The following is a 20,235-nucleotide window of genomic DNA, read 5'->3' as shown; positions in this document are numbered from 1 at the left end:
CCACGATTCCTGAGAGGGTCGGAGTGACATGTTCTAGGATGTCTAATCATTGGTAGCTTCGCTGTAGTATGGACAACGAATGAGACACTATAGCTAGTCGGATTGGGCTTCTGGGCACCAAGGTGGGTTTTTTGGTACACCACTACACACCGAGGTCCAGTTATGTGTATGTGCGGAATCCCTGCAACACAACATCTTCCGGTAAGTCAAAAATGCGTAAGGTATATTGCCTGTTACAATTTTCCATATCCAGAAGGAGGGCAGGCATAGGAGATATTTTCGCCACAAGTGGAGTAAATGCATCAATTTGAACTTTATTGTCTTGTTTTTTAATTGAATTATCCGAAATTTTCATTGACATTTTAGCCATGTCTTTGTGCAAGTTTTTAATCTCTGATGCAATTATACCCGTGTTAGCACGAAGTGCTTGAATTTCGTCAAGAATTAATGTAAAGGTAATGGTCACTCAATTCCACTATTTTAGATTTTATTGGAGGTGGAGAAACCTGTCACTTCCTCTTATTATGAGGTGTTTGCACATTTTTATTTTCCATTTTCCTTTTATAAAAATTAAGGATGCAAAGAAATGTAAAATTAAGGAAAAGGAGGTTATTGCATACAAAATGCTATTAAAAATGATTGGTGCAGCAGCTAAATCAGACTGTGGGAGTGGTTAGGCCAAAGCCAGGCCCTCTCTTGAATATTTACTCAGCACCTCCGACAGAAAAGATGGGTCATACCTCAAGGCAGAGCTGGGAGATGGAGCAGGAGGGAAGAAACACCACTTCCGACGTCACAAATTCCAGGAAAAACACCACAGCAGCAGGTAAGGACTTCGGAGCACAGTTACCCCATTTTAGAAGAGGTTCTGAAAGGAATAGCAGATTTATTCGTCGAAAAACAGGCTGCTGAACGCGGAGCTCACCGGGAAGGGGCCATGTTATTTTGCGCACTCGCGCGTCTCCAGGTGCTTGAATTTTCTAATAATTATATACATAGAATGCTGCAGAGAAGGAGTTGTTTATAGCCATTAATAATGTCAGGCAATTGAGCACTTAATTGCAAGAATCACTCCTTGTCACTAATAAAATGACAATTTACGAAGAGCCGCAAACAAGTCCATTAAAGGCTGAAGGCTGTAGGCTGGCACATCACCTTCGAAAGGTGATGTGGGAGGAAACGTGGTCCAACAGCTAAACTGTAGAATTTGGATCCTGGAGATCTGGGTCTTAACCCAGGAATCAGCATTCTCTTCAAATTGTGTGATCCTGGGCAAATTTCTGTGGTTATGATGAAGTCAATAGTGGAAATCTCCACAGAGGGAAATTAGGTCATCACAAAATGCAGCCATCTTGTATTTGACTATCAGCTACCAGTATTGACAGTAGTGAACAAGAGTAGGGTTTGAGTCAGTGTTTAACCCGTTTAGTGCGTTCCATTAAGTGGGCGGGGCCGCGTCGGCCAAAGGACGTGCGCAGCACTACCGAGGTAGTGCTTGCGACGGGTGTTGGCCGACGGGCACAACAAACTGGTTAACAGCACTTTGAAGGGTATGTTAGTGCAGAGTAAGTGCTTGCCATGCCTTATGGAGGCTCTTTCTTCACAGCCTCTACCACACTGGAATACATATATGGTAGAGTTGGATTAGCATGATGACATCAGCTGTCAATAACAGCACATGGTCATGGGAGGAGCAAATAAGTGCCAAGTAGGTAGAAATTGGGTTTCTGGTTGGCAAGAGTATGCACCCTGTCCAAGCAGGAATCACCACTCTAGTCAGGGTAAGTTGGATACACACTAAAAAATAAGCTGTGCTCACCCTCTGGTAGCTTTTCACAGAGCAGACAGGCTTATCAAAAGAGGCAATGTATAAAGTATTTGTGCAACACACACACGCACAAAGAAACACAATGAGAACACCACAAAAATACTCCACACAGGGTTAGAAAAATAGATTATATTTCTATGAGTAAAACGACCATAACGACAAAAATCCAATAAATAAGTAGAATCGGAGTTATGAATTTTTAAAGAAGAAATCAAAACGAAGTGCTTAGAAACAAATAGTGCTTAGTGGTTACTTGAGGTTCTGCTGGACTGGGCAAATCCAAAGATCAGGCTGACCGCGATGACGGGCAGGTCGGCTACAGGAGTCATGCAGGTCCTGCAGAAAAAGTACCTTGGATGGAGCAAGTGTTCTTTGAAGACTTGATGCATTGGTTCTGATCTGCGCTGAAGATGAAGGTTTTGTTGACAAACCCCTTTAAGATGCAGGCACTGCGTCGTCGTGAACAGTGCATTGTACATCATCGTTGAGCTGCGCAGTCCATCAAAGCGGTGTCGAATGGCTCCTGCGTTGGCATCGAAGGGCAATGTGTTGCTTCTGATCGGTGCAAATTAGCCACTGCACCAGTTTTGATGGTTCTGGACAGCAGAATCTCACTTTCAAGGTCCCAGGACTGGAATGGCACCATTTGGCAGGGCAGAACTCACAGATGGCAAAGTTGCCGTGCTGTTGCAGAGTTGTAGGAAGTCCTTGATTACCATGAGACTTCTGAACAAAGAGCAATCCAGCAAGCCCTTGGAGTCCAGATCGGTCCAGTCCATGTCTTCAGCAGGGCAGAGATAAGCATGCAGCAGGGCGTCACAGCCAAGGAGAAAAGCAGTTCTTCCAGAGCAGCAGTCAAGCAGAGTGGCAATCTGAGTAGCACAGCAGTCCTTACTCCTGGCAGAGCTCTTCACATGTCCAATAGTGTACTATTTTGGTAGGATCAGAGCCCCAGTTGTGCCTTCGAAGTGAGTCTCCAGACTATCAGTAGAGGGTAATTAGCCCTTTGTGTGGGAAACAAGACTGCCTATTCAGGTGTACGTGTCAGCTCCTCCTCCCTCTTGCAGCCCAGGAAGAGCTATCTGAATGCAGATGAATGCAGATGAGGTCGAAGAGGCAGTAAACTGCACACACAAGCCTTGAAATGGCAGGCCCTAGGCAGGTTTGAAAGGCTACTTCTCTGGGTAGCACAACAAGTGCTGCATGCCCACTAGTAGCATCTACATTACAGGCCCTGGGTATATGGTATACCACTTTACAAGAGACTTAAAAGTAAACTAAATATTCCAATTGGGTATACACCAAGGTCACCATGTTAAGGGGAGAAGCACACGCACTTTAGCACTGGTCAGCAGTGATAAAGTGCTCAGAGCCCTAAAGCCAACAAAAAGATACAGCAAAAATAAGAGGTAAGCAGGCAAAAGGTTTGGGGGAAGCCCACCCTGAGGATGACAGGTCTAACAAATGTCCCCACAGCTGAAAGTTGGTAGATCTACCGAACATCTATGGAGTTCTCTTCAGCAAGACGGAAGAACCTGGATAGAAAATCAGCATTGACATAGTCTACCCCTGGTCTATGTTCCACCCTAAAGTCCATACCTTGTATAATATGAAGATATAAATATCTGTTGGAATTAGTTTAGGAACGCTGATGTCTGTTATGAATCCCTTCTTTCGACTTGGAGAAGTCTATTAAAAAAGGTAAATATAGACATGTATATTCACTAAAATGTATATTTACTGCTGCACCTACGTGTCACTCTGCACTAGTTTGCTATTCACCATTTCTAAATGTAAATGTACACATAGGTGTAGACTTATTTGCCCTCACCCCCTCAAATCATGAAGTGAAGCCTACTACGAGTTTTATGAGTATAAAGTAAAGAATGAAAACTGAGCAATGTTCTTACTCTTTTGTGGATGTGTCATTGCATTAGAATTTCCCACCAAATCCCTTCTTAGACTTCCCTAAAGCTCTCCCATTTTGTAAGAAGTATTCACATTTTCCATCCACTTCTCCGTGTCCCTCTCACCTTTACTGACAAAAAAGCTTCTCACTTTTGCGTAGATCTATGCCACAGTAGTTTGTGAAGTGGGTTGTGTAGTACACGAGTAGTACTGCTACTTTACATACTACAAAATGCAGATTGTGAGTGAGCCCCAGAGTTTTCTGCCTTTGATGGAGCATGTTCACCATACACCCAAACAAATCTGAGTTAATGGCCAAAGTCTGAAGAGCTGCAATCAGTTTTTACTTTCCCTTCGTTGGTTACGCTCTCCCTTTGGAAGTGTCTACAACTCTAATGGATTGGATGCTACGAGGCGTTATTAAACCCTACTGCAAAGAGCCCAACGGCGAGTTAACATTCCTCCACCGAGCGCTCCAGGTGCTAAAATACCAAATAAATATCCTGCCCTTTATAACACAGCAGCCACGTTCACTGCACGGCGCACCTCTCCTTACCGTCATCTCAGTTCCGCAGAATCCTGCCACAGGTACGATTTGAGCTCTGATCACATTTACACCTCCCACCAGCTGCGGATAAGTAGGGTCGGTGCAGTTCGGGTTCGAGGTAACTAAATGTATGCCTGAGACGCTGTACTTGAACCTCCGCAGCAGGCACTTCTTGAACGACACGGTCATTGCTGAACTTCCACATTCAATGGCGGGGACGATCTCACTGGGATCTGCAACGAAACAGGACCAGGAGATTACTAATGGAATGCAGGCGCAGAGACCTAAGCACTCCGCTGGTTTAAGCCTCTGTAAGACACATCCTTTTCAACTGAAACATGGAGACACAATAATCACAAAAGTAAGACTGCTATATTTATTTATAACCGTCAGACTAACACCTCCGATTAGGACTTGGGACGAAAGGGTCTTTTTGCTGTATTTTGAAAATGGGCCAGTAATTTCGAGAGCAACTGAAAAAAACATATTACCAGACTTTGAGATGGTCTGCACTGTTATTGTAAAAACATCCTCATGAATGGGCTAGTGTTAAAAAAACTACAGACATACGAGACGGACTAGAATATCAATGATCATGCTATATAAAAAGAAATAAGCATACATTGGTAGATATCTAGGAGTCGCATTTAATGTAATTCAGATCAGAAAGATTGTGGGTTCTAATCACCTGCTTCAGGAACATTCTAAGTGAACCTTTTATGCAACATAGCCCGTGTCTTCTGGGCCTTCTCAGGCACAGTTAGTTTATTTATAAAGTGCGCACCATCAAAGTAATGGCTTCTTTGTGCTTTAGTAATAGAGGCATCTATTTTGCAGGAAGGGTGTGCAGAGACTGTCTGTGGTAACATCGTTGCAGCTTTTTCTTCCAGTTCAAAACCTATGCTTCAGAAAATGCACCCACTTTCCCTCTGGCACAAGGCTGCCAAAAGTGCACCAGCGCATGGGGAGAGAAAAAATGCACCATATCTTACCCTCTGACGCAAGGCAGTGCAGCAACTTTGGAGCAGCGTTGCCTTGCCTCAAAGATTAGCAAATACACAAGCTCCCTCACTAACTGTCACTTGACTCTCACTCAGTTTCACTGACACACATGCCTACTCATACAGAAACATTTTTTTGCACATACGCACGCTCTCAGTTAAACAGACTCTCACGCACAAGCATGAATAAAAAAAAAAAAAAAGAATATAACATACATTTAAAACCAATTTTACTTACCACATATGCCACTATTGGTCCTAAGTGGGCTTCATTTGTATTACACTAATAGTGAATAACAGAATATTATTCATTATTAGTATAATGGAAGACAGGCAGACAATAAGGAATGAAGAGCCCCCACACTGTGTTCCTGGCACTTACTTTGCCACCTCTGAGGCCAGGAGTCGCACAGGTAGTGCCAGGGTTCGCAAGGGGCAAGCCAGGGGTCACAACTGCGACCCCTAAATGATGTCCATGGATTTAAGTTTTAGACAGCAGAGCAATTTCTCACATCACATTACTAGGGTTGGTATAGCGCCAAATCAGGAGTCCTTAGGTGCAGGTATTCGTGATTGTGACTTGATGCATTGTATTACCCTTTAAAGGGCTCCACTAATGCTGGGGTGGTCCAGCCTCTTCCTAGACAAAGGCTGGATGGTGCTCTTCTGTCTGATAAATAATCCTGATCGCACCAATAGATTGATGCCAGCATCAAATAAGGCTGCTCTTTTTTTTGTTGGTTCACTTTTTAGTACAGCGTGCCACACACTTATGTCTAAATGGATTTAAATAGCAAGATTTCAACCACTGGGCTGCTTCAAAGTACTCACTGAGTATGCAGAGGTAGTTCGGGAAAGCTGCACTATTCAAGTGCCTCTCTGGGTTGTTCTGCAGACAGCACCTTTGTGCAGAGAGATGAGCCTCACAGTAAAGTAGTAGTCTCCAACCTGGCGCACCCACAACAGATGTACAAAGAGGTGTGAACTATCTGCTCCTAGCTATGAACACCTACTAAGACAGTGACAGGAAAGAGGCAAAAGGCTGTTCTCACTTAAAGGATCCTTCACACTCTGAACAACAGAGACTGCAACCTCCCTGCCCTCCCCATTCACCCATCTACCAATTGGCAGTGCTACAGGAAGATTATTCAGAAACTCCTTCAACAAAAGGACCTCATCGAATTTCTTTGGGAGTCTTGTCTCCGTTGTCCACATTTCAGTGACCAGGGGCCTCATGTAGGTAGCGTACCAGTTACCACTTCTTAAATACCGAGCCGTACCGACTCGGTATTTAAGAAGTGGTAACTCGTATGTAGGTAATGAGTCGGTAATTTTTACCGATTCGTTACTAGTCGGTGATTACCGAATCGGTATTTACCGATTCGGTAATGAGGCATCATACCTTCCCATTGATGGGAAGGTATGCCTCATTACCGAATCGGTAAATACCGATTCGGTAATGGGGGGAACACATACAAGGGTGGCAGGGTGTCACATTGACACCCTGTTGCACCCCTGTTTCGGCCATGTGTGCACATGTGGCACACATGCATGCCCTAAGGGCATGTATGTATGCCACATTGCACACAGCTACGCGCGTAAAAATGCATTTACACATACATTCATTATTTACCACCAACTATAAGTTGGTGGTAAATACCGACTCATAAACACACACACACACTCCCCCTACATCTCGATTTTGCTTTCGGAATTTACCGAATCGGTAAAATTACCGATTCGGAAAAGTTACCGATTCGGTAACATTACCGATTCGGTATTATTACCGAATCGGTAATTTTACCGATTCGGTAAATTCCGAAAGCAAAATATGTCCCCCTACATACCAATGGCCAAAATACCGGTCGGTAACGGTATTATTACCGAAAATCGGCCGTTACCGACCGGTATTTGGCTTCCTACATGAGGCCCCAGGTCTCCTCCCTCCCACTTCAGGATTGTCAACGAAGCACTTCGACTGTCTGGGAAAACAAAATCACCTCCATCTTGTGCATAGGAGAAGGCCAGGGGCTATCAAAATGGAACCCACGGGCCTCCATTACTCTGCTTCCCTCATTCTTACGATGCATGTACTATACTGGCACCACATAAACACACATGTGCACAGCATACGCTTGGCATGTTAGCTGTAAGTACCGTCCATACCAGCAGTTACTCTGCTGAGCCATGGAAGCAACCAAGAATGGGATTAGGTAACAAAAAAGTGTAATATCTGTTTGCTCATTGATTAGACTCTCTCAGCCAATATCAAACAACTAATTTTACTGAGTGAGTAAAAAAACAAAACACTCCTCTTTTGCAGCAAACAGGCCCTGTACCAAGGTTGGCATAATACAAATTGTTTAAAAGATCTGTCCTGGGGTAGGCTCACAGATAAGTAGACTCTTAGGGCCTAATTTCGACTACGGCGGGTTGTGGTGGCAGTCTGACAACCGCCGCACTGCAGAACTACAAACAGTATTACAACTGCGACGGTTAGACTGCCACAAGACCGCAGCAACCGCCAGGGAACCACGTTCCCTGGTGGTCAAACGGCAGTCTGAAGGGAGCAATATGCTTGGTGGTGCCCTGAGGCACCACCAAGTATATTATGACTTTCCTCACTGCCAGCGATGTCATCGAGGTTTTTCCTCCATTTTACTTCTGGCCGTGAGGAAAGAAAGGGCGCTCTATAGGGCCCCCTCTTGCCCCGTGCACGGGGGCACATGGTGTGCGCCCTGTCTTTCTGCCCCCCCCAGTTCCAGGACAGCATGGACTTTACAGTCCATGCTATACCGGAACGCAGTGTTGCTGGCCCACGGTGCTGCCTTTCTAAGGCTCTCCTATGAGTCTTTGAAAGGCAGCATCGTGGGACAGAAGCCGCAGGACCGCTTGCTGGATTTTAACTCATACTCCGATGGTTGGTGTGCGGACGGCTTTAGTAGTCCTGGAGCTGGGCTGTAGTGTGGCACCCGCTCCAGGACCGCTAAAGTCATAATCAGGCACCTAATGTTTAAGTAAAGTGTACACTGGGACGCAAATGTTTTAAGCGATCTGCACAGATATGGAGTACTAAGTATAATGTTTTTTTATTTTTACAGCTTACATCCTTAGATAGCTTGCTATCTCAGAAAGCAAGACTGGATTAATGACTAACCTTGGGTTCCGGAGTAGCGTGCTTCAATGCCTCTTCAAGGGTAGTAAGTGCTATATAAATAAAATTACAATTCCTACTACAACAATTACTACTATTACTACTAATCATATCTGGCACCCACTCATTAGCATGGGTTTTCTAGACACTGAATACAATTAAAACATGGTTAAGCTTCATGCAGGCTATTTATCCCTTGCATAAAGAAAAGATGCAGACTGGGGGCCAATTCCTTGAGCTAGATCAATTGAGCGCTTCAGACCTGCTTCTGTGGTTACTGAGTTTGAACATGTTCAAACCTCAGACAACAGAGCCAATCTTCATTACACAGTTTTCACACAGCTTCTGGCACCAAACAAATTCGCCATGTTACTGAGAACTGACAGGTTAAGGTTTTGGACAGACAATCCATCATGTTGCACATATTTGACTAGCTCGGGATTTGGAAAGCAAAGATGCCTAGATTAGACGTTGCTGACTGTGCAGGCAGCGGAGCAATCCCACATTTCTTGGAATTTATAAAGCAAAACCATTTTTACTGTTTAGTGTTCTTATAGGCAAACTCAAAATTCCCCATCATGTTACACAGATTTTAATTGCACAGGCTGTGCGCAGTAAGACCGTTCCTTAGCTTACACATATCCTTATAGACTCATACAGAAGACCCTCCAGTTACAGCCGGCTTACAGACTCAGGAATCCTCCTGGCCCTCATATATTATACAGGTTCAGATCACTGAGAAATCCCACAAACTTCTCTCATGCCTTAGGATGTAATCTTTGTGGAACGAATTTGAATCTTAACTACCCTTTCATTCTTTTGAGGTTGATAAATTGAGTGCCATTACATTGTGCACATACTACTTGAAACTGCATCCACTGCAGTATGAAGTTCTATATAAAATGCAATTACTATTAACCCTCATGATACAGAGATATCGCAAGCCAAGTACTTAAGTAGAACAAGATTGCTCGAGTTATGTGGAGATCAGGGGCCTGCACAAGATTGGCATCCAAGGACAAGCTCTCCTCTGGATCTGCTCATTCTTGAAAGGTAGGACACCAGTTGTCAGCCTGGCACTATGCACAATGGAAGCCTGAAAACTCATTCCAAAGTTCATCTTACAGCCCCACACTCTTCAATGCTTACACGATCTCTCTGACCAAAGTCATCAGCATAAACAACATCAACGTCCTCTTCTATGACAATGTGATGCAACTGTTCCTCTCCCTCTTGGACAAGACCCTCAACATAAGAAACAAGTTTGCCGCCTGAGTGACTGAAGTTGTAATGTAGATGAAAGCTAGCTGTCTCAAGCTCAACACTGATAAGATAGAATTAGTGATCTTCTGCAAGAACACCTCTCCTTTGGACTCCAAATAGTGGCTGGTGGAACTCAGTCTCCCAGCCACACTCAGCAACCATGCCAGGAATCATCATTGAAAATGAACTGGACAAGACTGCACAAGTCAACGCTGTCAGTGCATCTTTCTTCTATGTCCTGAAGATGCTGAGGTAGATCTTCAAATGGCTACCAAGCAACACCCAAAAAAGTCACACGTCCTATTTACATGCATGTCCGATTACATGAGCACCCTCTATGCGAGCAGCAGCCAGCAGCCAGATCCATCCTAAACCTCCCACACAGAATTCACATCACACCACACATCAGGGAGCTCCACTTGCTCCCAATACACAAATGTGCTAATTAAAATCATACAATATATACTTATTAGAAAAGTCCACATATAATAAAACAGATATATATTAAAAATAGTACATTTAAGCACAAAAACATATTATTCATTTTACAAATCTAGTATTCCTCATTAACATACTAAGCTAATCATCACCATATGTCTGTGATAAAAACATTACAGGACTCTAACTTCCTTCTTACTGATACCGCTATCTGAAAAAGTGTCTTTCTTTTCAAGAACAGGTAGTATTGTGCAAATTCGCTAATATGCTTATCAGATTTGTACCCTCTTTAGGGATAGTTTTGCTAGTTCAGTCTACAGGGTTTACTGGAGTCTAATCACAGGATTCCAGTTTCCTTATTGTCATTTATATGAATTTAACAAAAACAGAGTTCAGAACTATGGGCCCGATTCACAGAACTAACTAAAGACAAAATCCTAAACTTACTACCATTTTGGTATTCACAGAAGGCACTTACTCATTTTGGTATTCACAGAAGGCACTTACTCATTTCGATATTCACAGAAGTTAGGAGTCCTAACTTTAGGACTCCTAAATGCCTTCTGTGAATACCGAAAGTCTTAAAGTTAAGATTTTTCTCAGTTTAGGAGTAGTAAAGTTAGGACTCCTAACTTTAGTACTCCTAAATGCCTTCTGTGAATACCGAAAGTCTTAAAGTTAGGATTTTTCTCAGTTTAGGAGTAGTAAAGTTAGTACTTCTAACTTGAGGACTCCTAAATGCCTTCTGTGAATACCTAAAGTCTTAAAGTTAGGATTTTTCTCAGTTTAGGAGTAGTAAAGTTAGGACTCCTAACTTCTGCGAATACCGAAATTTTGTCTTAAGTTAGTTCTGTGAATCGGGCCCTATAACTTTTGATTTAAGACATCTTATAAATCTTGTCTGCAGAATCAAAATCAGCAAATGTTAAAATGGCGCTTTAGTAGCCCCCTTCTTTCTTCCATCAGGTCTGGACATATGCAAAGTAAATGGATGATGTTTTCTTCTTTGTTTTGCATTATTGGCAGGGCCTGGGTTTTGTTGTGCACAGCGATGGCATTGTATGAGATGATCCTGGGAGAAGGCCAAATCATCCTTTGATTAAAATGTTTACAGTTCTGTAGACCAAGGAGTTTCTAGATAGATTTGTGATTTGGAGGTTTTGTATTCATTAGAATCATCCATGCGTGCTCTCTTTTTGCAAGGGATTCTTTGTCCTTCAGCATCGACAATTGTTTTGTTATTCTGGTAATGATTTTTATTTAAAGACTGGCGTTATGGAAATGTCCCAAATTAAAAGAGCCAAGTATTGATCCAAAGCTGTTCGTAAGTACTTCCAATACTGTGATTTTATATTTACTTGTATTTTTTGCCAAAGCGATTCACACATTGGGTTCAAGGTGTTTGTTTTTATTCTTTTCCATACCTTTATGTATTGACTTTTCCTAGCAATGAGCTGATTAGGTAACCCAAATCCTAACCTGATTTGAGCTGATGGCATGTTACTTGGAAGCCGGAAAAGAAATTTAAAGGTTTAGCCATAGCACTGTTTACGGTTATAGAATTCTTTCCGCACAGTGCCTCACTACCGTATGTTACATTATAATTTTGCATTTATTACTTTTAAGAGCAGAAGATAGCTATGTTCTCCCAGGAACCTCTGCACAGATCTGAATGCAGTCAATAAGGTGTTAACTCTCCTTTGCAAGTCCATCTTGTGTGGCTGAAATGATCCCTTATCATCGAATAGTACCCCCAGACACTTGCTCCGGTTGACGGTTTTGCAGATACCAATCATTTTTGTATTTTGTCTGTATCTTATTATTAACTCCCATTACTTTTGTCTTGGCCTCGTTTATTACCATGCCATTTACCAAGGGGTACTTTGATATTCTATTTATAAGGTGTTGTAGCCCTATCTTTGTTTGGCTTAATAAAATAATGTCATCGGCGTATAATAAATTTGATACATGTCTTCCTGCTAATTTTGGGGGATGTAAGTTTTCATTGTCCAGGGCATGTGCTAGGTCTGATGAAAACAAGTATATGGCACCAAACACACCTTTGTTTTAATCCCAATGACGTATTAATTTTTCTTGATAGATAGAGTATAGTGATTGAATTGCTTTTAGAAGGCTGGCTGGTATTCCTTGTTTCTTCAACTTTTCCCAAAAGGTTTGCCGATGCACACAATCAAAGGCAGATTTGCAATCCATGAAGCAAAGGTTTAATGGTTGCTTCCTGGTTTTGAATTTGTCTATTAGTATTTAGAGTACTAGGATATTAGTAGGTGTTCCCAGCCCTTGCACAAAACCTGATTGATTTGGCGGAATTATCTGCTTCTTAGTTGCTCATTTTGATAACTCTGTCAGGAAAACTCCTGCGAAGAGTTTAGCATCTGTATCTTGTAATGTAATTAATCAATAATTGGCTGGATGTGCCCAGCCGTCACTTTTGTAGATAGTTGATATTACAGAGCCTTTCCATGATTCCATTATTGATGATGATTGAACTGCTTGTTAGGTATTCTGCCCAAACAGTTGGGTTAACTTTATATAAACTAAATGGAATTCTGTTTGGGCCTGGGGCTCCATCTTTTTTTTGTCTTCAGATTAGTTTGCATACTTGGTCTTCGGTTATATTAATTTCCATTTCAGTATTCATTGTATCTTTTCCTATGTAGTTAACTGTACTATCGCTTTGTTTACATTCCAAGTTGCTGTTCAAGTGAGTTGTTAAAAACCCTACCCAAATGGCTTGCGTTAGAGTAGATGTTGTGGTCATCTTACTAGTTCTATTCAAACTGTTTATCATTTTCCAGATTTTTTAAAATTGTACTTGTATATAGTGCTTTTGCCCACAGTACTTGTTTTACTTGAGGTTTTTCTTCCAAAATAGCTTCCTAAATACACAGGGAGTCCATTTTAATTTGGAACAGAGGTCTAGATTATCCTACTCTACATCAGATCCTCCTCCTCTCTTTTTCAATTCCTAAAGACCTGACTTTTCAGTTAACCAATCTGCCCCAGACAGGGCTAGGTACACTCACCTGCTCAGCACCAGAATACACTTACATGATAACACATGTGAGAAAGTCAATCAATCAATCAATCAATCAATCAATCAATCAATCAATCAATCCATCAATCAATCGGTATTTGTAGAGCACTGCTTTTCACCCATGAGGGTATCCAGATGCTAGGATCCTGTTTCAGTTAGAACCAGGTCTTGAGTCCCTGTCTGAATTCCAAGAGAGAAGGTGCTGTTCGGAGGTGGAGTGGAAGGCCATTCCAGGACTTGGCTCTGGGAAAGGAGAAAGAGCGACCTCCACTGTGGCTTTGGCGGATGTGAGGAGCGTGAGCAAGGGCGCAGGAGGCAGATCGCAGGTGTCTTGTGGGTTGGTGGACGTTCAGGCGTTGGTTGATGTATGCTGGTCCTAGGCTGTGGAGGGCTTTGTAGGCATGTGTCAGAAGTGGATTATTGGGTAGATGGTAGTCCCTGAAAGTAATATTGTTGCTGTTCTTTTTTGGTCTAGTAAAGGTTTCAGTAATGTAAACTTAAGCTTAACCCTTGGGAGCTAAGGCACAGAGAAGACAGACCATTATCACCGCACCTTCCTCATCAATTTAATGGTGATCCCGAAGAGGTGCAACCGAAGAAAACACAACAATGGAAAATGAATCTTCATAATATAAACCACAATGAACTAACTACCCTCTGCAACAAAACCTTGACTCCTCAGACCAACATGGATGACGTCAATGACCTCACAGGCTTCTACAATACTTCCATATTGGAAGTCATAGACTCGGTCGCTCCCCTTCAACAAAAAAATATATCTAATAAAAACTCTAAACCCTGGTTCAATGACAGCTTGAATTCGAAAGACGCAATCTAAGATCAGCAGAAAGAGCCCGGAGATCCTCTACATCCTTGGAACTTCTAAAATGCTTAATCAACGAGGAACACATACAACAGAAAAATGAGGCAAGTGAAAGGCAATTTCTTTAGAACACAGCTTGATCAAGCTAGAAATAGGCCCAAAAACTATTTGAACTAGTCAGGCAGCAGTCACGCAACATATCACATCTGCTAGGCACCGGAAGTAGCACTCTCCCAAACTGTGAAGAGCCGGCTTCCTTCTTCATGCAAAATTCCACAAGGACTGAGAATGAACTTCAATTAGCGAAGGAATTACCCCCGGCTGCCTCAATCAGTTTTTCATACACCACCCAGTACACTGAGGGGAGTGATCCATCCAGGCACCTCTCCAAAAACAATGCCTCTTGGCACACTTTCTCTTCAATCAACGAAAGTGACATCTACAAAATACTTTCATCATTGAACCCATCTAATCACTTCACTAGCCCTCTACCTCTGTCTATCTTGAAAGAGATCAAAGACACCATTCTCCCCCTATGGTCTAAGATTGTAAATGCCTCGCTATGTCAACGCACCATCCCTGACTGTCTAAAAACAGGACAAGTAACTCCCACTTTACAAAAATGACAACTTCCGACCCATCTCCAACATCCCTACTCTTGCGAAACTCCTAGAAAAATGTGTCCAGATCCAACTCTGCAACCACATAGACAATTTTCAACTCCTTGACCAACACCAATCAGGCTTCCGTCGAGGTCACAGCACTGAATCTGCACTCACTCATGTCATGGATGACATATTAAAAATACTGGATCGAAATGAATCATGCCTTCTGATATTGCTTGACTTATTTGCCACATTGGACACGATTAAACACGATAGTCTACTGAAACTACTGGAACAAAGGATGGGCTTATCAGGGGTCGTAGTGAAATGGTTTTCTTCATTCTTCCAAAACAGATTCCAGAGAGTCAAAATGAATCAATCCCTGTCTAAATCCCACGCCATCACTCTTGGCGTTCCACAGGGATCTGCTCTCTTACCCATCCTCTTCAATCTGTTTCTGGAACCTCTGGCAAACTCCCTAAAATCTGCTAACATCCACTATGACATGTACGCTGATGACACTCAATTGTATCTCAAAATCACCTACTCAGAGGACATTACATTCCACAATTTTACTTTGCAAACACTCATCTCTGGCTCACGGATAACCATCTCAAACTCAACGCTGCCAAAACCAAATTCCTTCTCATCTCTCCGCCGAATAACATCCCCAAGATCGATCTTTGGTTGAAACATCTTACAGCCCTCAACTCCTCTCCTCACATCATAGACTCTGCTAGATCATTGGGAATTATATTAGATAAATATCAGAATATGCAGGATCACATTACCATAGTCAGCAAAGGAGTGTATTACCAGCTGAGCATTCTGCAGAAATTTGAACCCTACCTCTCACATGAAGACCTAAAACAAGCGGTCCAAGCTCTTGTATTGCCCAGACAGGATTATGGTAGTGCCACACTATACGGCCTACCTCGATACAAGTTGGCCCCTCGACGAGCCTCCCTCAACACGGCTGACAGACTCGTCTTCGTAACAAAAAGAAATACTCACATCTCCCCGGCTCTAAAATCTCGCTACCGTATGAAGCAGGAATTCAAATACAAATTGCATGCATGACTCATAAAGCGCTACATTTCAATACCCCCAGATATCTGGCCCATAAGCTAGAAAAATCAGGGGGCTGCAGACCTTCGTGAAGTGCACACTCCCTGCTTATGAAACCCCAACGAACCCATAAAAAGAAAACAGGCTTTAGAGCTTTCTCAATTGTCGCAACCAAGATATGGAATTCTCTACCACCGGATGTTCGTCTAATCTCATCCACCTCCTCCTTTAAAAAAGAAGCAAAATCTTTTCTGATGACTAAGGGGTCAATTAGAATGTCAGGTGGATCGCCACTGCCCGCATGACGTTGGCGATCTGCCTGACATTCTCTCCCGCCCGCATGCCATGGAAAGACCGTCCGCCGCTTTTCCGCCCGGTCGATGAGTCGACCGGGCGGAAAAGGTTTTAATATGGTGGCGGTGTCTGTTAGACACCACCATCCATATTAGGATAGATGCGGGGATTTGCCTTTGGGGGCCCGTAGCCGGCCCCCAGGAATTTTGGGGGGTGTGGGGTGCCCATGGGGGGTACCTATGGTACCCCCCTGCATTTGCATGCACATCATGGCAGGCACCGCACGGTGCCTGCCACGTTGTGCATGCAAATGTACAACATGCATTTTTGCCATTGCAGCAGGTGGTGCTGGAAGCTCCGCCCGCTGCAATGTCAAAAATGCAGGATGCGCCCGCCAGTGTGGCGGGCGCATCCTAATCTCCCCAACGGGACCGCCGCATTTATGGCGGGTGGTCCCTTTTTACGTTGGGATGGCTGTCATCCTAATGATGCCCTAAGTTTTTACCCCAAGACAACATCCTTATGCTCATTGAAATGTAACCATACTAGCTACTCTTTATGATGCTTGACCTTCTCATTGCTGACTATTATTTGAGATCAAGCTTATTTCTCTGTTTATTTTTTTTGCTGTTTATCATTCAAACATGTGACTACTTTACCAGTCCAATTGATACCCTACCTGTCTTCATGTAAAGCGCTCAGATTCCCACTAGGGGCATGTTTGCACTATACAAATGTTTATAAATAAATAAAGACAGGCTTAACTTAAGAAAATGTGTAAAGTATTTAAAAGTACCAAAACTGTTAAAAACATAACACAGTAAAAATCTCACTCCAATTCATAAGAAGAGAATATTTTCATGAGCAAAATTATACCAACCCTACAAAAAACCATTAAGGAAAACCAGAGATATTAATTTTTAAAGTTTTAAATAAAAATAGCACCAGGAACTGCAAAGCTCCAACTGCAGGCAACTGGTTGTGCTAGACTGGGATAAGGGTAAGGTTTGAGGTCGACCGTGAAGGAACATGGGTCAGATACAAAGACCAAGTTGGCCCTAGTCAGAAGGTTACCTTCATACTTAAACATTTTCAGGAAGGTAAAGTTCTCAGCAGAGTAAGGCTGCAGACTGGATCTGAAGATTGGCTCATTGACAATGGGATGTCAAATGACAAAATTTTCAGTGAAGCCGTTGATGAAGGCAGGAAATGCACAGACAGGGAAAAGTCCAGAGTTTGCACCCAAGAAGTTGTAGACATCAATCAAATACTGCTCACCGTCGAGCCTTCAGGAAGTTGGATTCCTTCAGCAGAACAATGCTCCAGGCTGTAGCAGAAGAAGGTTCAATGTCATCTGATGCAGGTGGGTGAAGAACGTAGCGTGAGCTACAGTGAGGTCAGGTGCACCAATGATGCACTCTTGCCAGATGGCTGAGTAGGCAGGTCCCAGTCTCCTGTCAGTTCTCCAAGCAAAAAGTCTTGAAAGTTTTAGGCTTAGGTAGAAGGAGTGCACTCTGACACAAACCAAGGGTTCCAGGAACTCAGAAACCGAATTCCACTACAAAAGAAGCCACCTGCACAGACCAGGGCATGCCGAGTTTAAACTGGTTGTCTGGGCTCTTTCAGTAAAGTGGACTTCTTGCAGCTTTTGTATTCCTGTAGCTGAACAGTAGGTCAGCCAACTGACCTTTGGAGTACACTTCTTGTTCCTGGGTACAAATGGGAGCATGTTCAGCCCTTAGAGCTCTCCTCACAGGTCTCAACAATAGGTGCAGTGCTTATTTTGTCCTCCACCATTCTAGTAGTGTTCTGATGAAGATACCCATGTGTTCCAGATTTACGCCTGGCAATAGCTTGTGGGAGAGGGTGACTCATGGCCCCTCACTGACCAGAGGAAAAAGTTCACAGCGGCAACCTTCCCACATTTGGAGCAGTTCATGTTGGCCAGGAAGCAAACAACCGCACACTGCTCTTCTCTACCAAAAACCAACATGGCATAATTTTAATTCAACTCTTTATCGCTCTCTGTGCCCTCAGTATGTATGTGTTCTAGATTGGTCTTAATACCGAGTAACATATGTATGAAACATCGAATGCACCACAACGTGGAATGCAATGTTGATGTGATACCGGCACCATAATTTGGATTGCAATAACTATTGAGTTGAAGTATGTGAGTTGAAATGCACATGAGGGTTTGTTTGTGTGTGACAAGTAAATACACCATTGCACTATTGTATCTTGCTTAGTTTATGTTTCCTCATTTGTAGGTACCTTTGGACTGGCAAGTATTAACTACCTTTGCATGCCTATAATTTACTATGCATACAAAAACATTTCTGAGAACAGAAACTTTATCAAGAGTTTTACAAAAGCAAACCTGCGTTGACCAATGCCTAAGACCTTGTAAGCCCAATAGTGTAGGGCAAAAAACATGTTGGCACTATAAGGGTCATCGGACAATGCATCTTATTGCCCCTTTTATAGCTTATGTTGATCCTTCCCATCCACCCTGCTAATAAAGACATACCTTGGGAGTGGAGGAGGAATTTTTATTTACACGTGACGTCCCCTGACATTTTAATATACAAAAAGCTCCCACTGCTGAGCCCACCCCAACTTGTAGAGGTCAAGGTGAACCCGATGATGAAACATTCCACTCCTACAGTGGGTGAGGGTTATATATAAAAAAGGATCACTTTTCTTTTTTTCCACCTCTTACTGAGGTGGTGTAAAGTGCTGGTTGGTACACATGCACCCCTCTGTTTCCTCTTTAGGCAGAGGGATACTCTGTTGTTTATTTGCAATCACAGGAAGTACGTATCCCTGCACCCTTTGGTGTAAAAAAATATTTTCTTACCCTTTGCATGTCCTCCTCCTTCCCTTACCATGGTTTAAAGAGCACTTAGAAGCACCAAACAATGAAATACTAAAAGTTTCACAGCACAAAAGAAAACTGACACCAATTTATACAAACATTTTATCAATTTTTAGAGTCCAAGATGAACATAATCCACTGGAGGGCTCCAGAGATATACATTTCTAAAGAAAATGTGAATCTCAGTTCTTTTAGTCACAACCACAAACAAACATTGGTAACTGTAGAGGTTGGAAAGTTTTGAAAAGTTTGTAAGAGTTGTGCTTGGCTACTCTGGCCCAACTAGGGTGACTAAACCCGGCAGGAAGAAGGTCCTAAGGCTACTAAGGAGTATTTGGACAGTTATATGGTCACCAAAGTGCTCTCCAGTCCAGTTCTGAACTTTACATAGCGACCACCATAGACTTTAACAGAGTTGTTCTGATGCTGGGGATGTAGGAGATGGAGGATACGCAAGGATTATCTGGGTCCTGTGTGGTCAACGGAGGTGTCCAAGTGGGTACTCTGTGATCCTTGGGAAACTTTGGCCACAGAGGTCGGGATCTCTCAAAGTCCTCTTTAAACCATTAGAAGGTCAGTTGCTGCTGGACTAACGGCCTCCGTCCAAAGTGGGTCCAGCAGTATCCTTTGGGGGAGGCTAGGGTCCCTTTTGAGAGAGCCAATCTGGATTCAGATGACATTCCCAGGTCCAGCAGACTCAGGTGCAGCTTTTAATCCTCAAGGTTCCAGAGGGTCAGCTGACAAATTTTCCTCATGCTAGAAGCCACAGGCGCTATCCTCTCTTCGCTTACCCAGTGTGCGACACATGCAGTCCAGTAGACGGTGCAGTCTCTCTTTGCCAAGTCCAGGGATCATCCGGGCAATCCTTCTTCAGTACTTTTTCCAGTTCCATAGTGATCTGAGGTTCAGGGTGCCAAGGGTGCCATTTTTATGCCCAGAAAGTGCCCTAGGAGGATGATGCAGTCACTAGCCAATGAGCTATCAGGGTCCCTCCTGCCCTGTGATGACTTTCTAGATTGGGATTATGATTGCTAGAAGTGTGGCATCTAGCAATCTCAGAGTGCACTATTCTGCCAACTCTCAAGATGTCTGAAACCTTCCTTGGATGTTAGGAGCTTGGTAGCCCACCCTAGAGGTTTGCTATGCCGTGAACCTGTCTATCTGAATAAAGGGGCAACCCTTCAGGAGTGTGATCGCCATTTGCCCACCAATGGCGGATTCACATTTCAAACTTGCTATTGGACCAACATCCTCAGTGGCTTCCTGCAAAGGGGAGGCAACACCTCCCCCTGCAGCAAGCTTCTACCATTCCTGAGCTTGAGAGTCATTCACACTACTCCCCAAGAGGGCAGAAGGCTGTCTGGTGGCTA

General features: G+C 43.2%; 1 protein-coding gene across 1 annotated transcript in view; it reads right to left on the bottom strand.

Moving 5' to 3' along the window:
* Window positions 1-20,235, bottom strand: part of LOC146857290 (uromodulin-like) — a 705,316-nt gene that overhangs the window by 357,957 nt on the left and 327,124 nt on the right. The window contains exon 4 of the mRNA XM_085647032.1: window positions 4,293-4,516. Coding sequence (XP_085503158.1) covers window positions 4,293-4,516 — 224 coding nt within the window. The remainder of the gene's footprint in view (window positions 1-4,292; window positions 4,517-20,235) is intronic.

Source organism: Triturus cristatus, chromosome 3_2 (assembly GCF_964204655.1).
Source record: "Triturus cristatus chromosome 3_2, aTriCri1.1, whole genome shotgun sequence".
Classification (NCBI taxonomy): Eukaryota; Metazoa; Chordata; class Amphibia; order Caudata; family Salamandridae; genus Triturus; species Triturus cristatus.
The sequence above is the reverse complement of the archived record's forward strand: the minus strand, read 5'-3'. Positions and strand labels throughout refer to the sequence as shown.